General features: G+C 43.8%; 3 protein-coding genes across 3 annotated transcripts; 2 read left to right on the top strand and 1 right to left on the bottom strand.

The window, feature by feature from the left end:
* Positions 1-1,869: 1,869 nt before the first annotated feature.
* UBR7 (ubiquitin protein ligase E3 component n-recognin 7) lies at positions 1,870-23,217 on the bottom strand. The gene is made up of 11 exons (XM_047737163.1): positions 22,874-23,217; positions 20,713-20,846; positions 20,246-20,306; positions 18,546-18,641; positions 15,403-15,456; positions 15,079-15,184; positions 13,188-13,396; positions 12,874-13,023; positions 12,174-12,336; positions 10,505-10,566; positions 1,870-4,057 (listed from the first exon to the last, which is right to left on the bottom strand). Exons 1-11 carry the CDS (start codon positions 23,021-23,023, stop codon positions 3,965-3,967), a joined length of 1,278 nt encoding a protein of 425 aa, XP_047593119.1. The 5' UTR covers positions 23,024-23,217; the 3' UTR covers positions 1,870-3,964.
* LOC125104597 (protein SET-like) lies at positions 6,715-8,493 on the top strand. The gene has a single exon (XM_047737164.1). The coding sequence runs from the start codon at positions 6,730-6,732 to the stop codon at positions 7,597-7,599; it is 870 nt and encodes a 289-aa protein (XP_047593120.1). The 5' UTR covers positions 6,715-6,729; the 3' UTR covers positions 7,600-8,493.
* Positions 23,218-23,220: 3 nt separating the features above from the next.
* Positions 23,221-26,890, top strand: GON7 (GON7 subunit of KEOPS complex). The gene is made up of 2 exons (XM_047737165.1): positions 23,221-23,493; positions 25,980-26,890. The coding sequence occupies exons 1-2, from the start codon at positions 23,286-23,288 to the stop codon at positions 26,072-26,074; spliced, it is 303 nt and encodes a 100-aa protein (XP_047593121.1). The 5' UTR covers positions 23,221-23,285; the 3' UTR covers positions 26,075-26,890.
* The last annotated feature ends 214 nt before the right edge of the window (positions 26,891-27,104 follow it).

Here is a 27,104-nt window from a genome sequence, read left to right as displayed (position 1 = left end):
TCTGTTACTGTGGGGGACAACGCCTATGGTACACACGGGGTAACAGATGTCATATGTATGCACGTGTGTGTCTCCATACAGATGTGTGTCTATGTGCCATTGGTCCTGTTTCTCCAGAGGACCCTAACACAGGGACACAACTTTTCAATCTGGCTGCAGGTGAGCTGCATTGAGGAGCCTTCAGGCCCGAGGCAGAGGCAAGAGAGGGAAGCCAGGAGGCTGAGATGCTAGGAGGGGAAACAGAGTCGAAGGAGCCATGGGCCCCACACAGGAGGAAAGATGGCTGAGGAGAAGCCCAGGTGGGAGTCTCCAGGTGGGGGCATCAGGGCAGGGCTGTTCGGCCAGGTGCCCGAGAGCGCCACGAACATCTCTCTCATTCCAGATGGAGGAATCCCTGAGAGAAGACCAAAGATGTGGATGGGAGGCCAATGGAAAAGTCGAGAAGCAACAGCTAACCTTTTTGTTCAGGAAAATACATCAAGGACTGGGAGAAAGGGGTTGAGTGCCATGTGGGGCAGGGAGCATTGTCCCTCCAAGGGAACCACCGAAGTGTTCTCTGCTGCAGAAGTCTACTAGTTGCGCAAGCTTCGGGCAAGGCTTAATCCCGTGGCTCCATGTCTGGATCACTGAATCTCTTCTCTTTGCCTTCCACAGTGTTGACCCCTCCAAAGGCCGACCCTTCCAGTGTTCACAAGATAAGGCCAGCAGCTGGGAGCGGTGGGGTCAGTGCCCCTCAAATCACGTGGCAGGGAAGGGGCAGGGCAGAGAGCGAACTGAAAGTTGGGGCACTGCCCCCAGCAGCACGGAGACGGGGGAACCCACTGGCCAAGACCGACACGGGGCGCCTGTGAGGACCAGCAGTGAGGGAGGAGCTCCCGTCCTGACAGAAGGGGAGGCTGGGTGATTTCTCAGGTTTCTTCTGACCAAGGGATCCCGTGATTATAGGCAGGGGACACACACTATCTGACGCCCAGTGAGTGGTTCAGGGGAGCAAGAAGGGTACATCTGGCTTTGGCCCAGTGCCAAGGGCTACGTGCCTCCTCAGGCCACGGCTTGCCTCCAGCAGCCGCTTCAAGGCGACCTAACTGGGAGACGGCCTCACTGGCCTCTGGGAACTGGGTTGGCTCCTCGTACTTCCCACGTTCCCCAGACCACACTCTTGTTCACTGGGGAGCAGCAATAGGTCACCGTCAAAGTCCTTCAGTCCTTGGATGGCTGTCAATTTCCTCCCGCCCTAGTAGGGTCCTTTCATCCGGGAGCTGGGGGAGCTGCCGCTTTCTGGGCACTGCGGGTTATGTAACCCTGAGTTCGCAGACCCGAGAGCAGCTTCGGGTGTATTCGTAGACAGCATTTCACTCACCTGAGCTCAGCTCGCCGTGCTGATGACCACGAGTCTGGATAATTCCCACGGCAGCAAGAGCTGGGATGAGGCCAAAGATGGGCCTCTGCGCTGGCTTTTGGGTTTGTTTTCATGTTTACCTTTGAAATGAGAGCTACAGTGTGGGCGGACCTCAACTTTGCCCCAGACTATGGGCTCCTGGCCTCTCTCCTTCCACACGGAGCAGTCCCTGAACACACTGCCTTCGGCCACAACCCAAGCCCTTTCCTTCATCCTCCTGCTCATTGAGGCCCCAGCAGGAATCAGGGACACCCCACAGAGGAGGGGTTCTAAAGCCAGCGGGGGCCCCTGCTGGCAGACCTCAGCTCAGGCCACATCTAGAACAGCAGGAGAGAAATTTCCCAGTCCCTCTGCCTGAGCAGGACGCCAGCTAGGGCGGCAATGGCTGCTAGATTCACACTCCGTTCATTTCCCTTATAACCGCAGGGGAGGGCACATTTAAATAGGACTAAGAACCACCTGTAACGCCATTATTCTGTTGAACCGGTTTTATTTAAATTTTACAGAAACCTGATTGAAGTATGTCATTGTAAGTCCAGTAACAATTCTACAAAAACGCACATACAATGCCAGAGTTCCTTAAAAGCAACTAATACCATATTCTTGTCTTGCATAAAACATGCATTTATGTTAACTGCCACACGTTGGCCAAAATCCGTCTCCACAAGAAGAGACAGTCCGTCGCGGTCAGTAAGAAAACTAGTTGTGAACATAGGTTTAAAAAAAGAGGTTTTCTGGTTAATGTAAAAGAAGGGTCAGTACCTTTCTGGAGGAGCCCTTCAGCCCCGGGAGGAGTGTACTTTGTGCCGGCCGGGAACACGTGGCCTCCGTGGCGGTCCTGGGGGGCCAGGAACCTCGTGGCCAACGGAGCCGACGCCAGGGAGGCGGAGACCCTGCTGGCCACTGCAGCGTCCAGGCGAGAGCCTGCATGGGACAGGTGCAAGTCCTCAGACTCAGATGAGGGTCCCCAGCTGTCCACCATCTCAGAGATGCCCCGAGCCTGGCAACCTAGCCTCTCTACAAGACCAGCGCAGGGCACGCAAGCATGTCCCGTGGCCACAGGCTCCCCGAGCTCCACACACCACTCCTCATGGGGGTCTGGAATTAGGAGTCTTGATGCAGAAAACCAGGGGTTTTGACCATTGCTTTGAGGCCCCGATGTTCTCTAGGCCGAGTTCATCTCATCCAGGGACTGGTATTGGCCATGGCTGGACACACAGAAGGAAATCAATGCTCCCTTGTGGCCCCGAAGCCTCTGAGGCTTAGAGTCACATACCTTAAAGTGTGTCACCTCTTGTCAGCAGAGACCATGTCGCTCCCGAGGGAGAGCAACCGAAGCTCTGTGTTTATCAAAGGTGTTTTCCACATGGACTCAGGGCCATAAAGCGCTTTCATACCAACCAAAAGGACTTCCCCTCAAATATGGGGTTTTATACAACCGTCCAGAAGGTTCTTCAAAAGAAGATCTCATGGTCATTAGAGAACCAGCTGTGGACGTTAACTTTTATTTACATAAAGCTCATCATTCGTGCAGCCTAGAGCCTAGTTGGGAATCTCTCACACACCGTTTGCCTCTTCCAAAACAGGATACTCACTGCCCTGCTCGCTACAAGGAAGCCAAACCAGTATCTTTTTTCTTCAACACAGATTTTAGGGGAAAAATAATAATTTACTGGGGTTCTAAGAACATTTCCATAACAGAAAAATATCAAAATAGGTCCGTTTTTACTATATGCTTATGAATATCCCTGATAATATAAAGAAATCCAGAGGACTCTGTAAACCACCAAGATTTCACAGGGTAGTACCCGGTCTGTTTTCTAGGCAGCAGAAAAGGGACTAGTCCACTGGCGCGTTTTCTCCAGGAAGCCCTGTGAGCACTACAGTACGGAAATGCTAATATTCTAGTGCCAAGAGAATTGTGAACGAAATTTTCACGTGAAATTTATTAGTAAAGATCGTAAGGAAGGTTGGCTTCCTCGGTCCTGACCTCAGCCCACCTCCCTGCCTGCGACAACATCCAGCCCAGAAAACCATCGGCCCTCGGCCCGCTGAAGGTTGGGCCCGGCCGAAGCAAGTTTCCGGAGGCCTCTTTGCAGTGAGCACACTGGAGAAAGCAGGGATGTGGGAGAGGAGACCGGGCCTGAGGAAGCGCTGACCCAAGGCACCACGATCAGGGGGTGAGGGACCTAGCGGGGCTCTGGCAGACCGGAAGAAGGCTCCTGCCGGGCCCGCAGAGCAGGTCCCTGGAGACAACAGCTCTGCGGCAGGGGAGATACGTTCAGGAGTTAAAGAAAATATCATTAGCAAAGAAACCAGCTTACTTTCTCAAAACCAAATCAAACTCCTTAAAACTCGGAAGCAAATAACCTGGGGGTTACTCGGTGGTCGGGCGGCGGGCCGCGGTTTGCGCGCCGAGCCTCGCTGGGCGGAGGGGCCGGCCGGGGGATCGGCACCCACGCTGTGGCTACTGTGGTTAGGGAGGGGAGAGAGCGCGAGGCCGAGACAGGACCAGGTGTGAGATACGCCTCTTTTATTCCCGGCACCTCCGCGGCGGCCTCCGCTCTAGCTACAGTAATACTGCATGCCGTCCACTCGTCTCCTCTTCTTGGACTGGAATTCTTCGAAAAACTGCTGGATGTCCTCCCTCTTGACCACCTGTTGATGAAAAACACGGCTTAGGAAGGGGCTGTGCACTCCGGAAGGGCAGTGACCGGTCACGATATTCACAGGCGAAAGATCCTGCTGCTAAGAATGCTTTTAATGTGGAATTGATTCCACGGGCTCCATCTCAGAGGCGTGGGCCTGGTCACGGTCACACAGCTAAGAAGAAGAGCAGGGCAAGTCCCTACCCGGAGTTCGTCACACGGAACGGGAGAGAAGCTGCACCTATCTCACAGCGCCACTCGAGGAGCAGATCAGATTCAATCCTGTGAAACACAGCCCGGCACAGAGTAAGTTTGTTTTTTTTTTTTTTTTTAAAGATTTTATTTATTTATTTGACAGATCACAAGTAGGCAGAGAAGCAGTCAGAGAAAGAGGGGGAAGCAGGCTCCCTGCTGAGCAGAGAGCCCTACGTGGGGCTCGATCCCAAGACCCTGAGATCACGACCTGAGCCGAAAGCAGAGGCTTTAACCCACTGAGCTACCCAGGTGCCCCAAGTTCTTAATAAACAGTAGCTGCCGGTGCCTGGATGGCTCAGTTGTTAAGCGTCTGCCTTTGGCTCAGGTCATGATCCCAGAGTCCTGGGATCGAGCCCCCGCACTGGGTTCCCTGCTCAGAGGGGAGCCTGCTTCGGCCTCTCCCTTTGTCCCTCCCCCTGCTCGTGCTCCCTCTCTCTCTAGTAAATAAAATCTTAAAAAAAAAAACCATTAGTTGAAAAGAAAGTGGCAGAGTCAGCACACAACTGAGCACCCCGGAGGTCTCCCAAGACCACCGCCTTCTCTCATGACCACACCAGTTTCTTGGGAATGTCCTTCGAGCTTGTGTGAGTACCCAAAGAAAACAAAGTCTGTTTTGCTTTGAGATTTGTATTTTCTTCTTTACTGGAAAAAACTCTGCCCTCGCCATGAGTCCAAAGTCAGAAATGTTTGCTACGTGAAAAGAATAATTGACCAAAAATAAAGAAGCACTATCTTAGGAAACAGGCTGTCCATTTCATGCAATGAGAAACTCATCTTCCATTTCACTGGAAAAAGGATTAGAGCATCATACAAAGGTGTTTATGATATTAGCAAAATAAAATATTAGAAATAAAATAAGGCAAAGGAACAATATGGATGAAAAGGAAAGTGGGACAACCTTGAAGGAGTCCTTGTTCACCCCAAGAATGTCTAGCCAGCTGATCTGACCTCCAGCTGCTCTGACCTAACTGCCACCCGAAGTCCATCAAAACAGATAGGTTTGGGAATTTAGTTTTTTTTTTTTTTTTAAGATTTTATTTATTTACTTGACAGAGAGAGATCACAAGTAGGCAGAGGGACAGGCAGAGGCAGAGAGGGGGAAGTGGGCCCCCTGCTGAGCAGAGAGCCTGATGGGGGACTGGATCCCAGGATCCTGGGATCATGACCTGAGCCAAAAGCAGAGGCTTAACCCACTAAGCCACCCAGGCACCCCAGGAATTTAGTTTTTCATTACAAAGGTAACATATTCTTACTGTTATGAAAGAATGAAGGTGGGGAAGGAAGAGGGAGGGAAAGAGAAAAAGCCAGCCCGGGGAATGCAGGTGAGCAAGAGGTAGAGAGGGGGAAAAGTAAGAAAATGGATAAATATTTGCACATAAAGTGAAACTCTCCCCCTTACTCCCCAGGGTAGGTGCTGCAAACATCCACAGACAGCCATGGCAACTTGATGCCTTCCTTGGGGTAAGATCCTTATTAATCCTCTAAGTGGAAGAACAACACAGACCAGGTAACTGATATGCCAGCTTCACAAGCACCAAGGTTGAGACAGCTGGTCACCCAGCAAAGAATCAGAGCCCCTAACAGATGCAGGCTCTAGGTGGCCGATCCACTCAAGATGCTGAAGCTCAAAGCTCTACTCTATTTGCTAAATGGCTTGGAACTTCACACTTATAAAATGCTAATATACAGGACACTTGGAAATTCCAGTTTGAAGGAACTGTCTCTATACCGGATCACCAACACTAAATACGGAAAGGCAATAAAAGAAAAGCAATTTTCCTTCAAGAAGGTTAGGAGAGGTGACCTAAAAGCATGAAAATTAGAGTGCACAATTTTTAGCTTCTAGACCCTCAAACGGTCACAGCCAACATGCAGAGTAGAAATGTTGAAGAATAAATATTGGGGATCAATCATAAATCATTTCACCGATTTGTCTCAGACATTTTGTAGTTTCTAAGGATTCTTTCTTTTATAGTCAAACACAAACATAAAATAAAAGGCAGTCCCTCGAGACGCCTGGGTGGCTCAGTTGGTTGGACGACTGCCTTCGGCTCAGGTCATGATCCTGGGAGTCCCGGGATCGAGTCCCGCATCGGGCTCCCAGCTCCATGGGGAGTTTGCTTCTCTCTCTGACCTCCTCGCTCATGCTCTCTCTCACTGTCTCTCTCTCAAATAAATAAATAAAATCTTTAAAAAAAAAAAAAAAAAAAGGCAGTCCCTCATCTGAGAACATCTACAACTTATCAGGACAAATACAGCCAAAGCAGAGGAACCTTATTGCAGCTTAAGGTTCTTATTTGTTTTTGTAAAGGTCTAGTTACCCATGTCATGGAACAAACAATTAAAAAATATATTGTCCTCGGCAGCTCCAGCAATCAGAGCTTCCAGACGTGCCTCTCTCCCGGTTTCCTGGAGTTTCCTTGCAGCATGGCCCCCAAATGCCAGTCTTCGCTCCCGCCTCAAACGAAGAAACCGAGACTGCCTCCTGCCCCCAAGTCAGGGCAGACGTCAACATCTCAGCACTTGCATAAGGGAGAAAAAGAACAGCAAGAAGCAATTGAACATATTGATGAAGTACAAAATGAAATAGACAGACTTAATGAACAAGCCAGTGAGGAGATTTTGAAAGTAGAACAGAAATATAACAAACTCTGCCAACCATTTTTTCAGAAGAGGTCGGAATTGATCGCCAAAATCCCCAATTTTTGGGTAACAACATTTGTCAACCATCCACAAGTGTCTGCACTGCTTGGGGAGGAGGATGAAGAGGCGCTGCATTATTTGACAAGAGTTGAAGTGACAGAATTTGAAGATATTAAATCAGGTTACAGAATAGATTTTTATTTTGATGAAAACCCTTACTTCGAAAATAAAGTTCTCTCCAAAGAATTTCATCTGAATGAGAGTGGTGATCCATCTTCAAAGTCCACTGAAATCAAATGGAAATCTGGAAAGGATTTGACGAAACGTTCAAGTCAAACACAGAATAAAGCCAGCAGGAAGAGACAGCATGAGGAACCAGAGAGCTTCTTCACCTGGTTTACTGACCATTCTGATGCAGGTGCAGATGAGTTAGGAGAGGTCATCAAAGATGATATTTGGCCAAATCCATTACAGTACTACTTGGTTCCCGATATGGATGATGAAGAAGGGGAAGGAGAAGAGGATGATGATGATGATGAAGAAGAAGAAGGATTGGAAGATATTGATGAAGAAGGAGATGAGGATGAAGGTGAAGAAGATGAAGATGATGATGAGGGGGAGGAAGGAGAGGAGGATGAAGGAGAAGATGACTAATGGAACACTGATGGATTCCAACCTTCCTTTTTTAATTTTCTTCAGTCCCTGGGAGCAAGTTGCCGTCTTTTTTTTTTTTTTCCTTTTTCTTTTTCTTTTCTCCTCTCGTGCTCATTAGCCCTGTTTTTTGAAGTCTCCTTTTTCTCTCCCTTTCTACCATGGTTCTCAGCTTATTTTGGGGGGAAATACCTTGAGCAGAATACAGTGGGAAAAGAATCTCTACCCCTTTTTGTTCCAAATTCATTTTTGTCCCTTCCTGTCTCAACAAAAACAAAAACTTTATGGAATCAACACCACCGTGCTCTGTGGGAAAAAAGAAAAACCTTCTGCTCCCTTAGCTCTGCTGGAAGCTGGAGGGTGCTAGGCCCCTGTGTAGTAGTGCATAGAATTCTAGCTTTTTTCCTCCTTTCTCTGTATATTGGGCTCAGAGATTACACTGTGTCTCTATGTGAATATGGACAGTTAGCATTTACCAACATGTACCTGTCTACTTTCTCTTGTTTAAAAAAAAGAAAAAAAAACTTAAAAAAATGGGGTTATAGAAGGTCAGCAAAGGGTGGGTTTGAGATGTTTGGGTGGGTTAAGTGGGCATTTTGACAACATGGCTTCTCCTTTGGCATGTTTAATTGTGATGTTTAACGGACATCCTTGCAGTTTAAGATGACACTTTTAAAATAAAACTCTCTCCTAATGATGACTTGAGCCCTGCCACTCGATGGGAGAATCAGCAGAACTTATAGGATCTTATTTGGAATTGACATTCTCTATTGTAATTTTGTTCCTGTTTATTTTTAAATTTTCTTTTTGTTTCACTGGAAAGGAAAGATGATGCTCAGTTTTAAACGTTAAAAGTGTACAAGTTGCTTTGTTACAATAAAACTAAATGTGTACACACAAAAAAATATATATTGTCCTCTTAAATCATCACATCAGATACAAAAAAAATTATCTTAGACTCATAAAAAGCAGCTCTAGTGATGACAAAGATCCATATACTGAAGACACAGGAGAAAACCTTGAATAAAATTGCTTGTCCTTTCTTTTACGTGATTTCAAGCGTGTGTAGTAAAATCAATAAAGGGCCTTGTGACCACAAACTGCACAAAAGCAGAAGGTACAAGATAAGAGTCAAGAACACACATGCTGGGGCGCCTGGGGTGGCTCAGTGGGTTAAAGCCTCTGCCTTCGGCTCAGGTCACGATCCCAGAGTCCTGGGATCGAGCCCCGCATTGGGCTCTCTGCTCCGTGGGGAGCCTGCTTCCTCCTCTCTCTCTGCCTGCCTCTCTGCCTACTTGTGATCTCTGTCAAATAAATAAATAAATAAATCTTTAAAAACAAAAAACAAAAAAACACACATGCTCTGACACATACGAAAGACCTCAAATGCCCATGAATACTGCAGAGGTTAAGACACCTGAAACCAATATAAAATTGCGTGTTAACTACACTTCAGTAAAAAAAAAAACAGTGCCAAGGTTTAAACAGTTATACCTGTGAATATTCTTAGTTTTTATTTATTTTTTTTTTTTAAGATTTTATTTATTTATTTGTCAGAGAGAGAGAGGGAGAGAGAGCAAGCACAGGCAGACAGAATGGCAGGCAGAGGGAGAAGCAGGCTCCCTGATGAGCAAGGAGCCCGATGTGGGACTCGATCCCAAGACGCTGGGATCATGACCTGAGCCGAAGGCAGCTGCTTAACCAACTGAGCCACCCAGGCGTCCCAGTTTTTATTTTTTTAAGCAGGCTCCTCGCCCAGCATGGAACCCACCGTGGAGCCCAAAGTGGGGGCTGAACTCATGACCCCGACATTAAGACCTGCACCAAGATCCAGTCAGATGCTTAACTGACCGAGGCACCCAGGCGTCCCGCGAACATTCTCAGGTCTAGCGAGAGAGAAGCGGAGTCTACGTTAACCAGAGGAACAGGAATGACTGCAGTTCAAGTACTGCTGAGAGGCGGGAGGCTGAGAATGAGGAACATTCTCTAAAAAAGGAGACGCCTACTAAATAGAAAACTCTTAATTTCTGACTTTACAACTCATTATGCAGAAAGGCAGCGCTGGGACCCTGTCCAGATCTGCAGGCAGCTCCAAGCTCTTGCCACATTTATGAGCGAGGAGAAAGTGGCTTCAAGCAGGCTAGCAAAGACTCCTTCCAAGGGACCAAATCTCAGCACACTTCCCCAGCAGCCGCCAGACACACCTGACTTGATTTCTGTGTCTGCGCACAGCAGAGCAAACCGTCCATAAGGACAAAAGAAAAGTTAAATTTTGTTTCTATCTGCCTGTAGAGGCCAGAAAAGTATTTCAGAAGAACATTCTGTCACAAATGTATGAACAGTAAAGAGCTAGGAAGTCCTTGTAAATTCACTTGCAAGACTGTTTTGAGGATCCCACATTTTAGAATCAGTGTCACCCTTAAAAGCATATAGACTCTCATGAGCAAGAAAAATGTTTTAGCCCCAATTGTGAAGGTCTTTTATTAAACTATAAACTTTTAAACTATAAACTTTTATTAAACTATAGAATCAAAAAATCCAAAAAGAGGGGTCTGGCATTAGTTTTTCCTTGCCTGGTCATTTTTCCTTCCTCCTCCAAGGATCTCCACTTGAAGGTCAGGATGGGCAGAATCAGGATGGCTCACGTCCTGGCCTTCTCTGGCTACACGAACTGTCTCCAGACCCTGTATGGCTGCTCTGCCCCTCATTCCTGACAGCCCAGGGCTGGGAAGGACTCCCAGCATGGCCAGGCCCTGCTTTCCCCACCTCTCACTGATCTCCCTTAGCTCTGCCTGCATTCACCTCCCAAGTTTCCAGTTTAACATACATGGTCATTTCTTCCTCCAAGAAAATAAACAGTTTATTCAGAACATACAGGGCTATGATTAAAGTCCTTTAACTCACATACCGTGCCTTCATCAGCAAATCTCTTGAGATAGTCTTTAAGTTCGGTCTTCAAGTCATTGTATTCTAAATCAAAACAATAAAAGAGGTAGTAAACATGAGACAAGTCATGTGCTTTTAGAAACAAAGTACTTCTTTCCCACTAACATTTGAGTATGTTAATAGTTTAAATTTTTCTCTAAGTGAAACGTGCATTGAAACTTGCTCCTATGGTGGGGCGCCTGGGTGGCACAGTTGGTTGAGCTTCTGACTCTTGGTTTCGGCTCAGGTCGTGATCTCAGGGTCATGGGATTGAGCCCCACGTCGGGCTCTGTGCTCAGCACAGAGTCTGCTTGAGATTCTCTCCTTCTGCCCCTCTTGCTCATGCTCTCTCTCTAAATAAATAAGTAAATAAATAAATAAGAAACTTGTCCCAATTTCTTCTGAGTTCTTTCATTTTGATATCAAGGACCCTACTTCTTTAAAAAACAATCCAACCAACAACAACAACAAAAAAACAAAAACAAAACCTCAGGCTCAAAAAGATTAAGTTATTTTTTTTAATTTTTAAAAGATTACTTACTTATTTTGAGAGAGAGAGAGAACACAAGCAGGGTAAGGGGTAGAGGGAGAAGCAGACTCCCCCGGCTGAGCAGGGAGCAGGATGCAGGGGTCGATTCTGGAACTCCAGGATCATGACCTGAGCCAAGGGGAGACTCTTAACCCATTGAGCCGCCCAGGTGCCCCAGCTAAGATTTTTTTTTTTTTTTTTAAGATTTTATTTATTTACTTGACAGAGAGAGACACAAAGAGAGAGGACACAACCTCTCTCTAGAGGACACAACCAGCAGGAGTGGAAGAGGGAGAAGCAGGCTTTCCGCCAAGCAGGGAGCCCGATGTGGGGCTTGATCCCAGGACCCTGAGATCATGACCTGAGCTAAAGGCAGACACTTAACAACTGAGCCGCCAGACCCCCTGTCAGCTAAGAATTTTTTAAAGGGCTTCCTATCTCTCTGGAATCCTAGTAGTTGAAATAATCTTGGGCTTGTCAAACTTTAGGTTTTAAGACTCATTCACTCACTTAATAGTTTCTGTTATGTATGAGGCCCCCCTGAGGGCCACAGAAATCTTTCAGATGCAGCCTCCATCCTTGAAAAGCTTTTAGTCTACCAGAGGCAAAGGAGATTCATCAAACATTTAAAAACGAAAGACAGAAATGATGACTGCCTCTGAAGGGGTGGTACCCGAGCAGACACCAGGATGGAAATGAACAAAATCAGCTGGGCACACTGGGGGACCATCTGTAAAGGTCTGCCAGCAAGGGCTGGGGTATTTCCCCCTCTGGTGGCTTCCTGGAGGACGGGTAATGTTCAATGCAAACCATTTCAGTGGATGGAGAAAGATACTGATTTTCTATTATTCCTTACTCATACATCTACCATGAATCAAAAAAGCACACGTTAAGGGTTCTCAAGCACCTAACGCTTCTAGCACGTAATTCTGACAGTGGTAACAACCACTGCATACCCAGCAACGCTACAATCAGGCAAGTGTAATTGAAAGCTACTTTATAATTCCAATTTCAAACCTTGTTTGTATTAAGTGAAAACGACAATTAACTGCTCACTAAACATATTTTAAGAGTTAAGGAAACCTTACTGAGCTTTGTGAATTTTTGTTCAAACAGCATTTACCACAAATGAGTTCCACTTGCTGGACTCTGTCCATGCTGTTAAGGGTGTCCATTAAAGGGTCTCTCCTGTCAGCTGCCTGGTCGACCTTGCCCTTGTTTTCATAAGCCAGAACTGTGTCATATTCATCTGTCAGGAACAGGACATCTAGCTCGCCATACATTTTCTTCAAAAAATAAGACCAGTTTCCCATTAGAACTGTATGTTATTCTCAGAAAGTCAACTTCATGAGAATCACTACAAATTTATTTAATGTTTTCGGGTCAACTGCCAGAAAATCTGAGCCTTTAGTATAGAAACACTTGAGTGATTTATTTTTCCTGCCCAAATCTCTCTCAGGAATCTCCCAACTTCCCAGTAGGTGTTGCAGGGTCTTTATTTAAAAAGGACGGACTTAATGTAACTTTCATGGATATTTTTATTTCCAAGCAAATTCTACGATATAAAAAAAAAAAAAGAGAAGAACTTCTATTTTCCACTGAGATGAAGATAAGTGAATAAGAAGTACTACATAATTCCTAATTTCTCCCACAAGCAGTCAGATAACAAGTAGCATTACATAAATTTGCTTAATATAAAATATTTCAGAGTTCTTTACAGTCCTAGCAACAGTTTCATAAATATATTTTCCAGATGGCCCTATTTGTGGCATCGGTCCATAACAAACACAGTAACATAACGGTGACCTTGACCCCGAACTCACCATGCAGTCTTTGCAGGTACATAACTTGCCACGCCAATTGACTGGCCAATAGGTGGCGGTGTCCTTCTTTACAAACCGCTTAGCATTAAGCTCTTGAAGTCTGCAGCCAGACTGTGATTCCGAGTTGAGATGCTGATTCTTAAACCCTGTCTGAAATGATATGAAATTTTGAAGTGTGTTTTTTACACTATCACAGTTTCCAGAGCTCAGGCTATAGAGAGGAATTTCTTTAAGCATGAAATCCTTCAGAGGTTCCAGAATTAATTTTGCTTGCGCTTTATAAAGTCTTTTAGGGCTCAGACTTCCTATGTTACCTGGAGATCAGATTCAGAACTAGAGCTGGCACATGGTTCATTAGTCTGCTCTGCTTTGACTTCCTGGACCGCATCCTTTCCATATTCTGGAACATCCTCTCTGAGGCTACTATCTTGATGACCTCCATTTTCGGGTTTGATGACTTCCTGATCACCTGTTCCATCAACATTCAGCACCAACCCGTCATCCTCTGTGGATACTTTGGTGACTGCGGGTTCAGTGAAAAGAAACACACACGTATCCAGATTATTCAACAGTGAAATCACTTAGTCTGATTATAAAAAATTTCAGAATCTGGAAAAAGAGAGTCAACCTTATTCTTTGGAATAAAGAGAAAGGAATCATCAACTCTTTTTTAGGTTATGTCTACCTAATCCAGAGTTCAAGTAATTGAACAGTTCATTTAAAAATGTCAGTCACAGGACGCTGGATGGCTCAGTCTGACTTTGGCTCATGTCATGATCCCAGGGTCCTGGGACTGAGTCCCACATTGGGGAGCTTCTTACTCAGCGGGAAGCCTGCTTCTCCCTCTTCCTGCCACTCTCCCTGCTTGTGCTCTCTCTCTTTCTCTGACAAATAAAATCTTTAAAAAAAAAAAAAGTCAAATCACAGGGCAGCTGACTGGCTCAGCTGGAAGAACATGCAACTCGATCTTATGCTCATGAGTTCGAGCCCCACACTGAGTGCAGAGATTAGTTAAATAAATACATCTTTGGGACACCTGGGTGGTTTACTGGTTAGGTGTCTGCCTTTGGCTCAGGTCATGATCCGAAGGTCCTGGATTGAGCCCCCCACTGGGCTCCCTGCTCAGTGGGAAGCCTGCTTCTCCCTCTCCTCCCCACTCATGTTCTCTCTTGCTATGTCTATTGAGATCTTGGTTTCTCTCTCACATATAAATAAACCTTTAAAAATAAACAAAAATTAAAAATTAAAATGTCAGTCACTGGAGTGCCTGGGTGGCTCAGTGGATTAAAGCCTCTGCCTCCGGCTCAGGTCATGATCCCAGGGTCCTGGAATGGAGCCCTGCATCAGGCTCTTTGCTCAGCAGGGAGCGTGCTTCTCCCTCTGCCTGCCGCTCCCCCCTGCTTTTACTCTCTCTCTCTTTCTCTGATAAATGAATAAATAAAATCTTAAAAAAAAAAAAAAAAGAACTTTGAGACAAATCAAAAGAGTAGGGTTAGATTTTAGGTATGGCTATGCTGTTTGTGGTTCATATGGTAAAATGTTCCCTAAAGGTGAGAAGGATAAGACATTATGAGGTCAGAGCAGCAAACACTATGAGTAACTGCCACTCTAAAAATAAATTAACACATTTGCATTATCAGTAAAATAAAATACCTAATGCCTCAAGACCATTCATTGTTGATTAGCTGTTTCAGGCCAATTTCTATAGTATATACATAATATAATATAATATAATATAATATAAGCACTGGGTAGCAAATTACACCCCACACCTCCCAACCAATAGCATGTCTTCCGTTTAAGAACAATTTATTTTGGTTCTATTTATTTTTCAAAGTCCCATTCAAGAACTTCCTCTTCCATTTTCCCTGATTCTGGTCTCCTCCAACTTAAAAACAGTTGCTAAAAGACCCTTGACCATAGGAAACAGACTGAGGGTTGCTGGAGGGGAGAGGGGAGGGGGATGGGAAACTGGGTGACGGGCATGAAAGAGGGCACGGAATGGAATGAGCACTGGGTGTTATATAAGGCTGATGAATCCCTGACCTCTACCTCTGAAACTAATAATACACTGTAAGTTAATGCATTGAATTTAAATTTAGAAAAAAACAAAACAAAACAAAACAGTTGCTAAAAATTCTGGACTGAACACAGAAATGTCACGAACCCGGGTTTGGGGCACCCCAATACCACAGAGACACGTACCCGCCAGCTGAGCAGCGTAAGCCCACAGGAAGGAGCAGCGCTTCATACAAGCCTGGCACACCATCTCCTGGAAGTCGCCGCTCTCGGGGGGAACGGCACCAAGATGCTGTGAATACAGGAAACCGAGGATTTTGCTTGTGGTCTCCAAGCTGCCCCAAATCCTCATTATGTAATAAACAAATACCGCAATACAGCACCGATCCTATCTTTATAGTTTATTTTTAGAAGAGTAATCATAAGGTAAAAGATAATGCCATTCAAAAAGAAAAGCTCTTTTCTCTTTTCGTGAAGACAAGGGCTTTAAAAGGTCAAAGCTTTCCTTACCCTCCCATGGAACCAGTCCTCGCAGACCACACACTGGATCATCTCATCCGGAATCTAACGTGGAAAGCAGTTCGCATGTTAATGAGTACAGTGAATTCGGGGACACAGAAGTCAATCTGGCAAACAGTAGAAGCAGATACTAAATAATTCTCTGCCGATTCTGTGAGACTGCTCTCCACGTGCCAACAGTCAAGGGCACAGGGAGAAGGAGCGGGTCACGGGGCCAGAGAAGCTCACTCTCCAGGAACTGGTTTGCAGAAGGGGCACACTGAGGTGAGCACTTTGGAAGCAACCATCAAAAATTCACTTTGGAGGGCGCCTGGGTGGCTCAGTGGGTTAAGCCTCTGCCTTCGGCTCAGGCCATGATCCCAGGGTCCAAGGATCGAGCCCCGCATCGGGCTCTCTGCTCGGCAGGGAGCCTGCTTTCCTTCCTCTCTCTGCCTGCCTCTCTGCCTACTTATGATCTCTGTCTGTCAAATAAATAAATTCTTTTTTTAAAAAAATTCACTTTGGGGGCGCCTGGGTGGCTCAGTGGGTTAAGCCGCTGCCTTCGGCTCGGGTCATGATCCCGGGTCCTGGGTTTGAGCCCCACGTCGGGCTTTCTGCTCAGCGGGGAGCCTGCTTCCTCCTCTCTCTCTGCCTGCCTCTCTGCCTACTTGTGATTTCTCTCTGTCAAATAAATAAATAAAAAAATCTTTTAAAAAAAAAATTTCACTTTGGTTACTTGGCATCTTTATTTTATCCATAAACCAAGGCCCAGGGAGGTAAGACAACTTGATCAATGCAGAATGTGGCAACCCCACATTCTTCAACCCTTTCATTTTACTTAAACTGGAAAGTAAATATCATAAACAGTCTTTTGATAATATGGACAGCAATAATTTCCCTAGCTTGAATTAGTTAAATAATTAAGTAATTAAATTCTGGACCTAGGAAAACAATATACCGAAGGGCACAGACTCTTTTGGAGTGGTTTTCCTTTCATTCCCAGACTTTCATGTCTACTGATTAGTACCCCAATGTTGTTCTGTCTTTTCCCTATTATAACTTCTTAAAGGGGGAAAAAGCGTATGTATCTTTATATATGCCCATACATAGACCTACACACACACACACACACACACACACAATATATATATATATTTATTCCTTTTTCTGCCTTGTTCAATTTATTCAGCATCTTATTTCTTTTAACAGTGTCATAACACTTTACCCCATAACTTAAAATATCCAGTTTTAAGGTTTTTTTTTTAAGATTTATTTATTTGACAGAGAGAGACACAGCAAGAGTGGGAACAAGCAGGCGGAGTGGGAGAGGGAGAAGCAGGCTTCCCACTGAGCAGGGAGCCCAATGTGGGGCTCAATCCCAGAACCCTGGGACCATGACCTGAGCCCAAGGCAGCCACCCAACAACTGAGCCACCCAGGTGCCCCAGTTTTAAGGTTTTATCTTTGTTAACTCAAAGATATTTTCAACTTGTTCCTCTACATAATTTGGTTCAATAATTACAGTTCCAAGACAACTAGAAAGCAAGAGGGCAAAAGGCTAATTTCTCTAAACATAAAAGCACTTCTTCAAATCAGTAAATACACAAACAAAAGCCAGTCAAAATATGGGCCAAGACTATGAACAGACAATTCAGATAGGTTATTACAAATATTTAATAAGCTCATGTAGGAGGCATAATCTCACTCATGATCAGGGAAAGGAAATCTTTAAAAGATACTGCTCTTCACCTATCAACATGGCAAAATGTTAAAAGACTGCAAGTATGTAGGCCTAACAAGAGTATAGGGAAAAACACACTACCATCTACTATTTGCGACTGAACTCTTTTTGCAGGAAATATAAGTATCCTAAGTCTCTCTGGTTCTCCCTCTAGGTATCCATTAATGCTCGCAGGAATACACTCAGTCATATTACTGTATAGGGATGTTCACTGCAGCTTTCTTTACAATGCCGAGAAATGAGACAGCAGCAGTCTGAGACAGGACACCCAGGTCACTAACTTGTACCAGGTCACGTTATGAAGTGACCTGGGAGCAAGGTGGATTTGTGCGGTGTCATGTGGAAAGAGGTCTGTGATATACTGATAAGTGAGAAAAGCTGCACAAGTGAATGTACTGAATTTTCACTTTTGTTAAAAGGAAACTACACACTGAAACACACACCCACTTACATGGGCAGAGAAAGAGGTCTAAAAACATATCCCCCAAAAAGTGTTAACACGGGTTATATCTAGGAAGTAAGAAGATGGAGTGAGGAAGAAGAACAACTCTTTCTAAATTCTGTGTATAGGGGCGCCTGGGTGACTCAGTGGGTTAAGCCGCTGCCTTCGGCTCAGGTCATGATCTCAGGGTCCTGGGATCGAGGCCCGCATCGGGCTCTCTGCTCAGCGGGGAGCCTGCTTCCCTCTCTCTCTTTCTCTGCCTGCCTCTCCATCTGCTTGTGATCTCTCTCTGTCAAATAAATAAATAAAATCTTTAAAAAAAAAAAATAAAAATAAAAAAAAATAAATTCTGTGTATACTTCTTAAAAAATTTTAAACGTTTTCGGCGCCTGGGTGACTCAATGGGTTAAGCCTCTGCCTTCGGCTCAGGTCGTGATCTCAGGGTCCTAGGATCGAGCCCCGCATCGGGCTCTCTGCTCAGCAGGGAGCCTGCTTCCCCCTCTCTTTCTGACTGCTGCTCTGCCTACTTGTGATCTCTCTATCAAATAAATAAATAGAATCTTTAAAAAATAAAATTAATTAAAAAATAAATAAATTTTGTATATATTGAAATCTTTAAGAGGATTCAGTCTGAATACCCCATTTCTTTTCTTTCAGGGAAGCAAGAAGTTGAAGATCATTCTTTGGACAATGTTTGGGGGAGCAGAGCAGGCAAGCAACGAGAGAGAGGAAGGAAGAAAGTGCCGGCCTTGAGAAAGTCCTATCCAGTATTTCACTTTCATGGTGTAGAGTGAGAATAGTCGAGATCTGTACCAGTTACAGCTCCAGCCCAGACACCTAGGAAAGGATAAACATAGAATCCTCTCATAATCCCCAAATCCCCTCTTAACAGCTCCAGAGATCCAGACTGGACAACAGGCTGAGGAGTGAAGGCTAGAGTTATTAACCTCCAAGTAACCTCTAATTCTCTTACCTCATCATCAGGATCAGGATAAGGTCTCTTACAAATGCAGTACAATCCAAAAAAGTTGTCATTGTATTTATTGCCAGGATTTATCTTTGCTTTGTCCTGAAAGAGATTAATTTCAATATAAAATATGGTCTAATTTTGACTATAATTTCAGGTATCATGAAAGTATAAATTATCATAAATGCCATACAAATATCATATATATGACATATAATACATTATATTTATAATATATCATCAGTGTAATAGAGTAAGGCATGATAAATAACATGAATATAATATCATAAATATCATAAATTTCCTACTGCATGAAGTCCATGCATTCAATCAACTTCTACATTAAATAATTTCCTCCCCAAAAGTTGGTCTTTAACTTTCAAAGTACCAAGAAAAAGAATTCACTCCTATTAAAAGGGTACTTTTTCCAAGACACAGAGAATAAATAAAATTAATTTTTTGTACCCTCTTTGCAGTAATTGGGGAAACCAAATATGTCTATAACAAAATGCTGGTAAAAGTTAATTATAAATATTAATGATCAACCCATGTAAATGAACACTGGCCTAGAATTTCGAAGTATTTCTTAATGCCCAGCTGTGATTGCCAAAGCTCCCAGGTTACGAGAAAGTAAAAAAGCAGACAAGGAAACTGTCTAAAAATAACCCTGAAAGGAGGGAAACAGTAATTATAACGGAATAGTAACTATGGCTGGACAGTGTAAAATCCCTTTCTACTTAGCTTTTGTTACTTTAGTAAACGTGTAATTAGCAAAAAAGCAGTGAAAATCTCCTGTGTGCATCTAGCTCACATTCATTACGAGCAAGTTTGTCATTGTTTTTAAAGTCATACCCTTTGCTTTAAAAGCCTTAAACCATGAGCACAACCAACATAATCAAACCTGTTACTTCAAAGAACATCTCCACCAAAATATTTCATGTTAATTACAATCTGTAATATAGACTCTAAACAGGTTAGTTTTCCAACAAAATAAAAAATGGAATACAGTCTAATACTGATTTGCCTGTTTGCAAAGAATAAGCATAAGAACTTCCTTTTGGGGGGCACCTGCGTGGCTCAGTGAGTTAAAGCCTCTGCCTTTGGCTCGGGTCATGATCCCAGGGTCCTGGCATCGAGCCCCACATCGGGCTCTCTGCCCAGCAGGGAGCCTGCTTCTCCCTCTCTGCCTGCCTCTCTGCCTACTTCTGCCTACTTGTGATTTCTCTCTCTGTCAAATAAATAAATAAATCTTTAAAATAAATAAATAAATGAAATATTTCATATTAATTACAATCTGTAATATAGGCTCTAAACAGGTTAGTTTTCCCACAAAATAAAAAATGGAATACAGTCTAATACTGATTTGCCTATTTGCAAAGAATAAGCATAAGAACTTCCTTTTTGGGGGCACCTGCGTGGCTCAGTGAGTTAAAGCCTTTGCCTTTGGCTCGGGTCATGATCCCAGGGTCCTGGCATCGAGTCCCACATCGGGCTCTCTGCTAGGCAGGGAGCCTGCTTCCTCCTCTCTCTCTCTCTGCCTGCCTCTCTGCCTACTTGTGATCTCTATCTGTCAAATAAATAAATAAAATCTTTAAAAAAAAAAAAAAACAAAACTTCCTTTTTGGAAAATGCATAGTTTTAATCCACTCTCACAAGTATCAGTCTCAGCTATTTTCAATGCATTTTTAGTTACAGTGCTTACTTACAGGAAATAATTTGCATTCCAAATTTTTAAACTTGCTGTTCCCACAATCACAACAAAAGTTTCTGGAAAAAATGAGGAAAAACCGTTTTTAATTTTTCTTTTAAATCTAATGAGTTACTCTTTAAATTAATACCACAGCCCAAAAAGTGATCTTGGTTGTTGTTCATGTATCCAATTTAAAATTTCTCCAAGCATATAACAATAAAATAAATATGCACAGAGACAAATATTTATATCACACATACACAAACAGACAAGTAAAACAATGGCAGAGGAAGGAGGACAGTTTGAGTTTATACAGTAATTATACTTTAAAAGGCCCTATGGAAAAACTGTTCTCTCCAATTAAACAATTACATTAGATTTGACCAGTGCACAACTACTTTAAATGGAAAAACAAGAAAAACAGTACAGGTGGGAAAGAATTCAAACACTTAAAAAGCATTTAGCGCCAATCTCTGTCTTTACCTTTTTGTGTATAGCTCAAATAGTTTATGACTTCCATGACATTCGTAACTGCAAGCTAGGCAAATTCCTGCTGGTTCTTCTCCCTCTGGGGTGCACGTACTACAGGCATATAGTGCTTGTCTCTTTACTGAGCCCTAAAAGACAGCCCCAAAATGGAAAGAGAGAATAATTCCACAAGAAAGTACCAAAACACCGTTGCATGTTTCAAATCATTATATATGTCTTATATTGGTGCTCATTTTCATACAATTTTTTCTTAAAATGATAGTTTTAAATTCCCAGCCAGCTGGAAATAAGAAAAAGCTGGTCTGCACAACATTTTAACACATGAAAATATAGGAGAATATGTTCAGGTTTATGTAAGCAGTATCACACTTATAATTTTGGAAAACACTTGTGACTCTGCCAGAGAGAAAATCAATGCATTAAAAGAATCCTTTTGACTTTAGGAGGTGCATGCTGAAATATTTAGAGTGTCATTGTGTCTGCAACTTATTTTCTTTCTTTTTTTTTTTTTTTAAGATTTTATTTATTTATTTGTCAGAGAGAGAGAGGGAGAGAGAGCAAGCACAGGCAGACAGAATGGCAGGCAGAGGCAGAGGGAGAAGCAGGTTCCCCGACGAGCAAGGAGCCTGATGTGGGACTCGATCCCAGGATGCTGGGATCAGGACCTGAGCCGAAGGCAGCTGCTTAACCAACTGAGCCACCCAGGCGTCCCTGCAACTTATTTTCAAATGATTCGGGGGGAAAAGTGTATTATATAGAAAAGAGATAAAACATGTGGCAAAAATGAATACATGTAAGAGATACACAGGTGTTCGTAATATTATTCTTTCAACATACCTGTAGATTTAAATTTTTTCAAAATTAAAAGTTGGGAGGAAAAACAGGCAATACTTTTAGAAATCTTGACAGTGGTTACCCTCCTCTAGAAAGGAGGGAGACAGAAGCTTTTAGGATGCCCTTAATGTTCTATTTCTTGATCTGGGGGACCGCGGTTAGTAGGTACATACGTATGTTCACTTTTTCCCCCAACCCATAGACATGACTCATGTGATTTTCCGCATATTTTACTATAGTAAAAAGAAAATTTTTAAGAAGTCTGTTTTATAAAGTTAACTGCATTTCTAGAAAGGCTTACACACACCTTTTTTTTTTTTTTCCTTAAAGAGAAAAAGTTGTTTCAATGGTGACCAAAGGTTTTAAAATAGCAGCCAACATCTGGGACTATCTGTAGATACCAGGTTAATTCAACAATCTAACCACTGCGCAGGGTAAACTCAACCGGTCAACGATGACAAGTGGTATTATGAGCTCAGTCTGCACCACATAACGACGGCCCCAAGTCTCTCGCCTCGTCCCCCAATGTTCCATGCATCCCCCAGAGTCTGGGTAACCTTCTTCCTACCAATTCTCATCCCGAGTAGATTCCTTCTACCCACCTTGCTCCATTTTCGTACCTAGAAATACAGGACGAGTCACCAAACACTGCAACGCACCCCCTCAAATCCTGATTTATAACGTCTTCCAAATGCCAAATTTACCCTTCAAGCAAATCCTCTCCTTCCCTCCCCTCCGCCAGTGCCACCTGCTGTCGCGGTTCCGGTCTGTTTCCATGGGGGGCGGGGGGCGGGATGCAAATAGACACTGTACTTGCTTCGTCTCGCCAAAAAAACTACGAGCTAGCGCTTGTCAAGCTCAATTGTAGAGGATTACCCGTCAAGGAACCCAGCCCAGGGGGAGCTTTTTCAAATCCAGAGCTCTCTCCTTTGGCTCTCCTTTGACTCTCCCCATTCGCTTCCTAAGAAACACTCTTAGGACGCGAAAAGTAAGGACAAAGATGTCGGGATCTGAGAGGTCACGGAGACGGTTTCTGAAAAGCAGCCGAGGCACCGAGGAGAGACGGGAGAGGAAGGAAAGAGCAGGGGCCCCACGGCCGGAGCCTGCAGAATCCTGAGGGACCGGACGAAGGTAGACCGAGGGAGGAGGGGGGCCCTGCTGGCTACAGGCTAAGAAGGAGGACCCAGGAGGCTGAGGTTTAAGAGCAGCTGGGCCTGGAACGGGGAAGCCTACGACGAACGGCGGGAAGAGGGCAAGGCGGGTCGGGAACAGGAGGTTCGGCGGGAGCCCGGGGGAGGCGAGGCCCGGGCCGCGCGCCCACCTGCGAGTAGGAGCACTTCTCCGAGTCGCTGCCGCCCAGTACGGCGCACGCCTCGTTCTCCAGCTCCTCGTCCTCCTCTAGAACGTCGACCAACGATACCACGGGCTCCAGCTCCGACTGCCGCCCAGCGGACCCCTCCGCCCCGGCCATCCTCAACTGTCAGCGGGACCGCCGCTCGGCCCGGCGGAGGCGGGAAAAGCGGCTGCGGGAGGCGTGGCCGGAGGAGGCGGAGCCCAGTGCTAAGAGCCAATCCCAAAGAAGGGAAGAGAAGGAAGGAGGAGGAGCGACTCCCGACAAACGGAAGTCACTCCTCTCCCTTGGCCCGCCTGCGCCCGCCTGCGCCCGCCGCGTGCTGACTTCCGCTTCCGGATGGTACTTCCCAGGCTCTTGCTGTTGAAGCTCCGCGGTCGTCATGGAGTTGTCGGGCGAGTACGTCGGGCTAGATGGGCAGCAGCAGCTGCTGCGGGTGCCCTGTGAGGCGCCGGGCGACGCGGACCCTTTCCAGGGCCTGTTGGCTGGTGTGGCCCAGATGAGAGAGCTGGTGATTGAGCTCTTCGGCCCCCTGGTACAGCAGGAAGCGCAAGACCAGGAGGCGGCGGCTGCAGAAGAGGCCATGGACGGTGAGCCCTAAGAAGGTGCTGGAACGACAGGAGGGCGGGGCAGGGGAGCCCGGGGAGAGTGGCCGACTTGGAGAAAGCCTCGAGGGAACAAGAATCCAACTAAAAATTGTTATAGTGTTATCTGGGCTGCTTCTATTTAGGCGTTTTCGCGACTCTTTCCATTTATGCCACAAAAAAAAAAAAAAAAAAAAAAAAAACCATGCTGAGTGCCTCGTACTCTGCCAGGCACTGGGCTGTGCTCTTGAAAGAGAATGAGGTGAATGCCGCTCAGTTCCTGGCCTTGTGGAACTCTCGGGCTGGTGGGGTTAGACAAGCAGACACTTACTACAGACTAGAAGTATGACCCCAGGGCCCTTTGTAAATACTGCACGCTCAGAGGACCCAGGAAGGCTTCAGGAAAGGGGCATGACTTTTGAGTTGGGGGTTGAAGGATGAAAATGAGGATTCCCGGGATTGAAATTACAAACATGTTAGGGAGACTGCCATCTATCGCAGAATAGGTCCTGAAGACGTCAGTTTAAGGAGCTCTAACTCCCAGGGACTCCCTTCCCCTATCCCATTTTAGAAGGCACAGTTTGAAAGGAGAAATGTGAAATTCGGGTGAATACAAAAAAAGGTAAGGTACATTTTCTGCCCTGAGCTGAAGAACCCAAGAATTAAATTCTTTTTTTTTTTTAAGATTTTATTTATTTATTTGACAGAGAGAAATCACAAGTAAGCAGAGAGGCAGGCAGAGAGAGAGGAGGAAGCAGGCTCCCTGCTGAGCAGAGAGCCCGATGTGGGGCTCGAACCCAGGACCCGGGATCATGACCCGAGCCGAAGGCAGCGGCTTAACCCACTGAGCCACCCAGGCGCCCCAAGAATTAAATTCTTGAGTCAGGACTTAACGCCTCTAAAGAGGGCCTTAAACTGTACTGTACTGTACTTTTTTTTTTCCATCTTGTTTACATCTTGACAGTTACAGATAATGTGAACTCAGACCATTATACTGAGTGCAGACAATAGATTGGTGCCATGAATATGTTAATTGGGTGTTGCCACCTACCTTGAAAGTGAAGTCCTGTTTCTTGGCTCCAGAGGTACTTCTCTAATCTGTTCAAAGTGTTGTCATTGGAATATAGCTAGAGCCATTTCTTAAAATATCATCACTTACTGGAAAAATAACTGCCACCTATTCCATTAATGGCAGGTCTCTAATATCTTTGTATTGGAGAACATGTTTTTGTATATTAAACCATAAAGCTTAGGTTTGAATTTCCTTTGTTAAAAGTAATAGAGATTGAAATGGTACATTTTGTGTCATAGGAATTCTATCTCAACAAATGTCCAAAATTTTAAAATTATAACAATTACTAAAAAAAGTGTTAGAACTCTAAAAAAAGTACTAAGTAGTGAAATTGGATTATAAATAATCCAGTTATCAAATATGCAAAGGATTTGAATAGACATTTCTCCAGATGAGATGTACAAATGGTCAGTAAGCTCATGAAAAGATGTTCAGCGTCATTGGCCATCAGAAAAATGCTAATGAAGACCACAATAAAAAACCCATCATGCTCACTAGGATAGCTGTAATCAGAAAGAACAATGACAAGTGCTGGCTAGGACGTGAAGAAATTGGAGGCCTTATACATGCTGGTGGAAATATGAAATGTTATACCTTCTTTGGAAAACAGTTCGGCAGCTCCTCAAAAAGTTAAACATAAAGTTATATGACCCAGAAATTCCACTCATTCCATTCCTAGTTCTGCACAAAGAGAACCGGAAACATACGTTCACATGAAAGCTTATTCATGAATGTTTGTAGCAGCACTGTTTTATAATAACTAAAAATTGGAAACAGCACAGAAGTCCATCACCTGATGTGGATAAACAAAATGTGATGTATCCATCAGTGGAGTACTGTTTAACAATAAAAAAGAAGTACCAATAAACACTACAGTGTGAATGAACCTTAAAAATATGTTGAGTGAAGAGAAGCAGACAAAAAGGCCACATATTTTATGATTCCATTTATATGAAATGTCCAGAATAGACAAATCTGTGGAAGTAGAAAGTGGAGTAGAGGTGGCCAAAGGCTAAAGGGAATGGGAAGTGGTTGTTAATGGGTGTGAGATTTCTTTCTGGGATGATGAAAATGTTCTAGAATTAAATAGTGGTGACAGTTGCTCAACCTAGGGAATATACAACAAATCAATAAATTGTACACCTTAAAATTTAAAATCTATCATCACTTTTTTTGGAGGTACAATTCCTATACCTTAGAGTGAATTTTATGGTCTACGAATTTTATCTCCCAAAAAAAGTGATATGAAATATTTCAAACACCAAAATTCTTGAACTCTTTTTAACCATACATACTTTAATCTGTTATATGCATGATTTTATTAACCCTTAAAGTTGAAATATCATTATCAACCATTTTAGCAGTCTCTTTCTTTGAACCACCAAACATATTGTCATACAACAAATATTTATTTTAAAAGGTGATGATGAAGATGATGCAGAAGATGAAAATAACACTGGTAACAGATCTAACTCAGATGGACCATCTGCAAAACGGGCCAAACCACCATCTTAATAGCTTTTATGAAATTTTAAAGGCTGCTACTATATCTGAATTACCACACGGTGACATTTAGGAAAGACTTGCGCTCTAATTTGGAAAAGCATTTGTTTTATTCCCCTAGAACAACCTTGTCAAAGAAAAAAACGTTTCTTCTGTTTCCAGCAAAGAAAGATACAATAAATGTTTAGAAATGAATCTATTTTCTTGAATGAGAAATAAATTTCAGACCATGGAAATAAAATAGAACACTTAATGATGTATAAAATCCTCTAAGTTGGCAACTGAATTTTTATTGTTTTCTACTTTTTAAAGTAGAAACATTTTTAATGTTTTCTACTTTTTAAATAACCATTGAATGAAATTGTGTGATGTCTACATCTTTTGGCTTCTGCTTGTTATAAAAAATACATGTCAGTTCTTGGACAAAAACATTCAAAAGAACCATGTGATATGAGCAAGTGGTGAAAATTGGATATTAAATTTAAGAACAGCAATTCTGGGTAAGAAGAAGGAAAACGGGAAGAGAAGTACTGAAGGAGTGAGATGAGCTCTTGAGAGAGACCCAAGGAAACCTAGAATCCCCACTCGCACCCAATATTCAGACCTCCAGAGATGATGCCATTCAACAAATATATATTTAACTTGTACCTGAAGAGAGCAAAGTTGGGTGTGATTTTATGCTGTAACATGTTATGTATATAAACACACATGTAAGTCTTAAACAATGTGTTGACTGTAACTTAAGGTATTTCTCATCCTGTATCCATGCTTTGATTTTGCTTACCGAAGTAGGATTGAATCCTTTAAAATACATATATATTCCTAAAATGTGTGTGTGTGTGTGTTCCTTCATGCTTGTCAGTGGGACAAAGACATTTTTTATTTACTGTGCATGTTTCCTGATTCATTTATGTAGCTAAAATGCAAAGAAATCAAGTAGCATGCATGTAAGGAAATACAAATAGTTACAGAATCTTAGAAGTAAACTTACAGGGGTGCCTGGGTGGCTCAGTGGGTTAAGCCCTCTGCCTTCAGCTCAGGT

This window comes from Lutra lutra, chromosome 7 (genome assembly GCF_902655055.1).
Source record: "Lutra lutra chromosome 7, mLutLut1.2, whole genome shotgun sequence".
NCBI classification, from domain to species: Eukaryota; Metazoa; Chordata; class Mammalia; order Carnivora; family Mustelidae; genus Lutra; species Lutra lutra.
The sequence above is the reverse complement of the archived record's forward strand: the minus strand, read 5'-3'. Positions and strand labels throughout refer to the sequence as shown.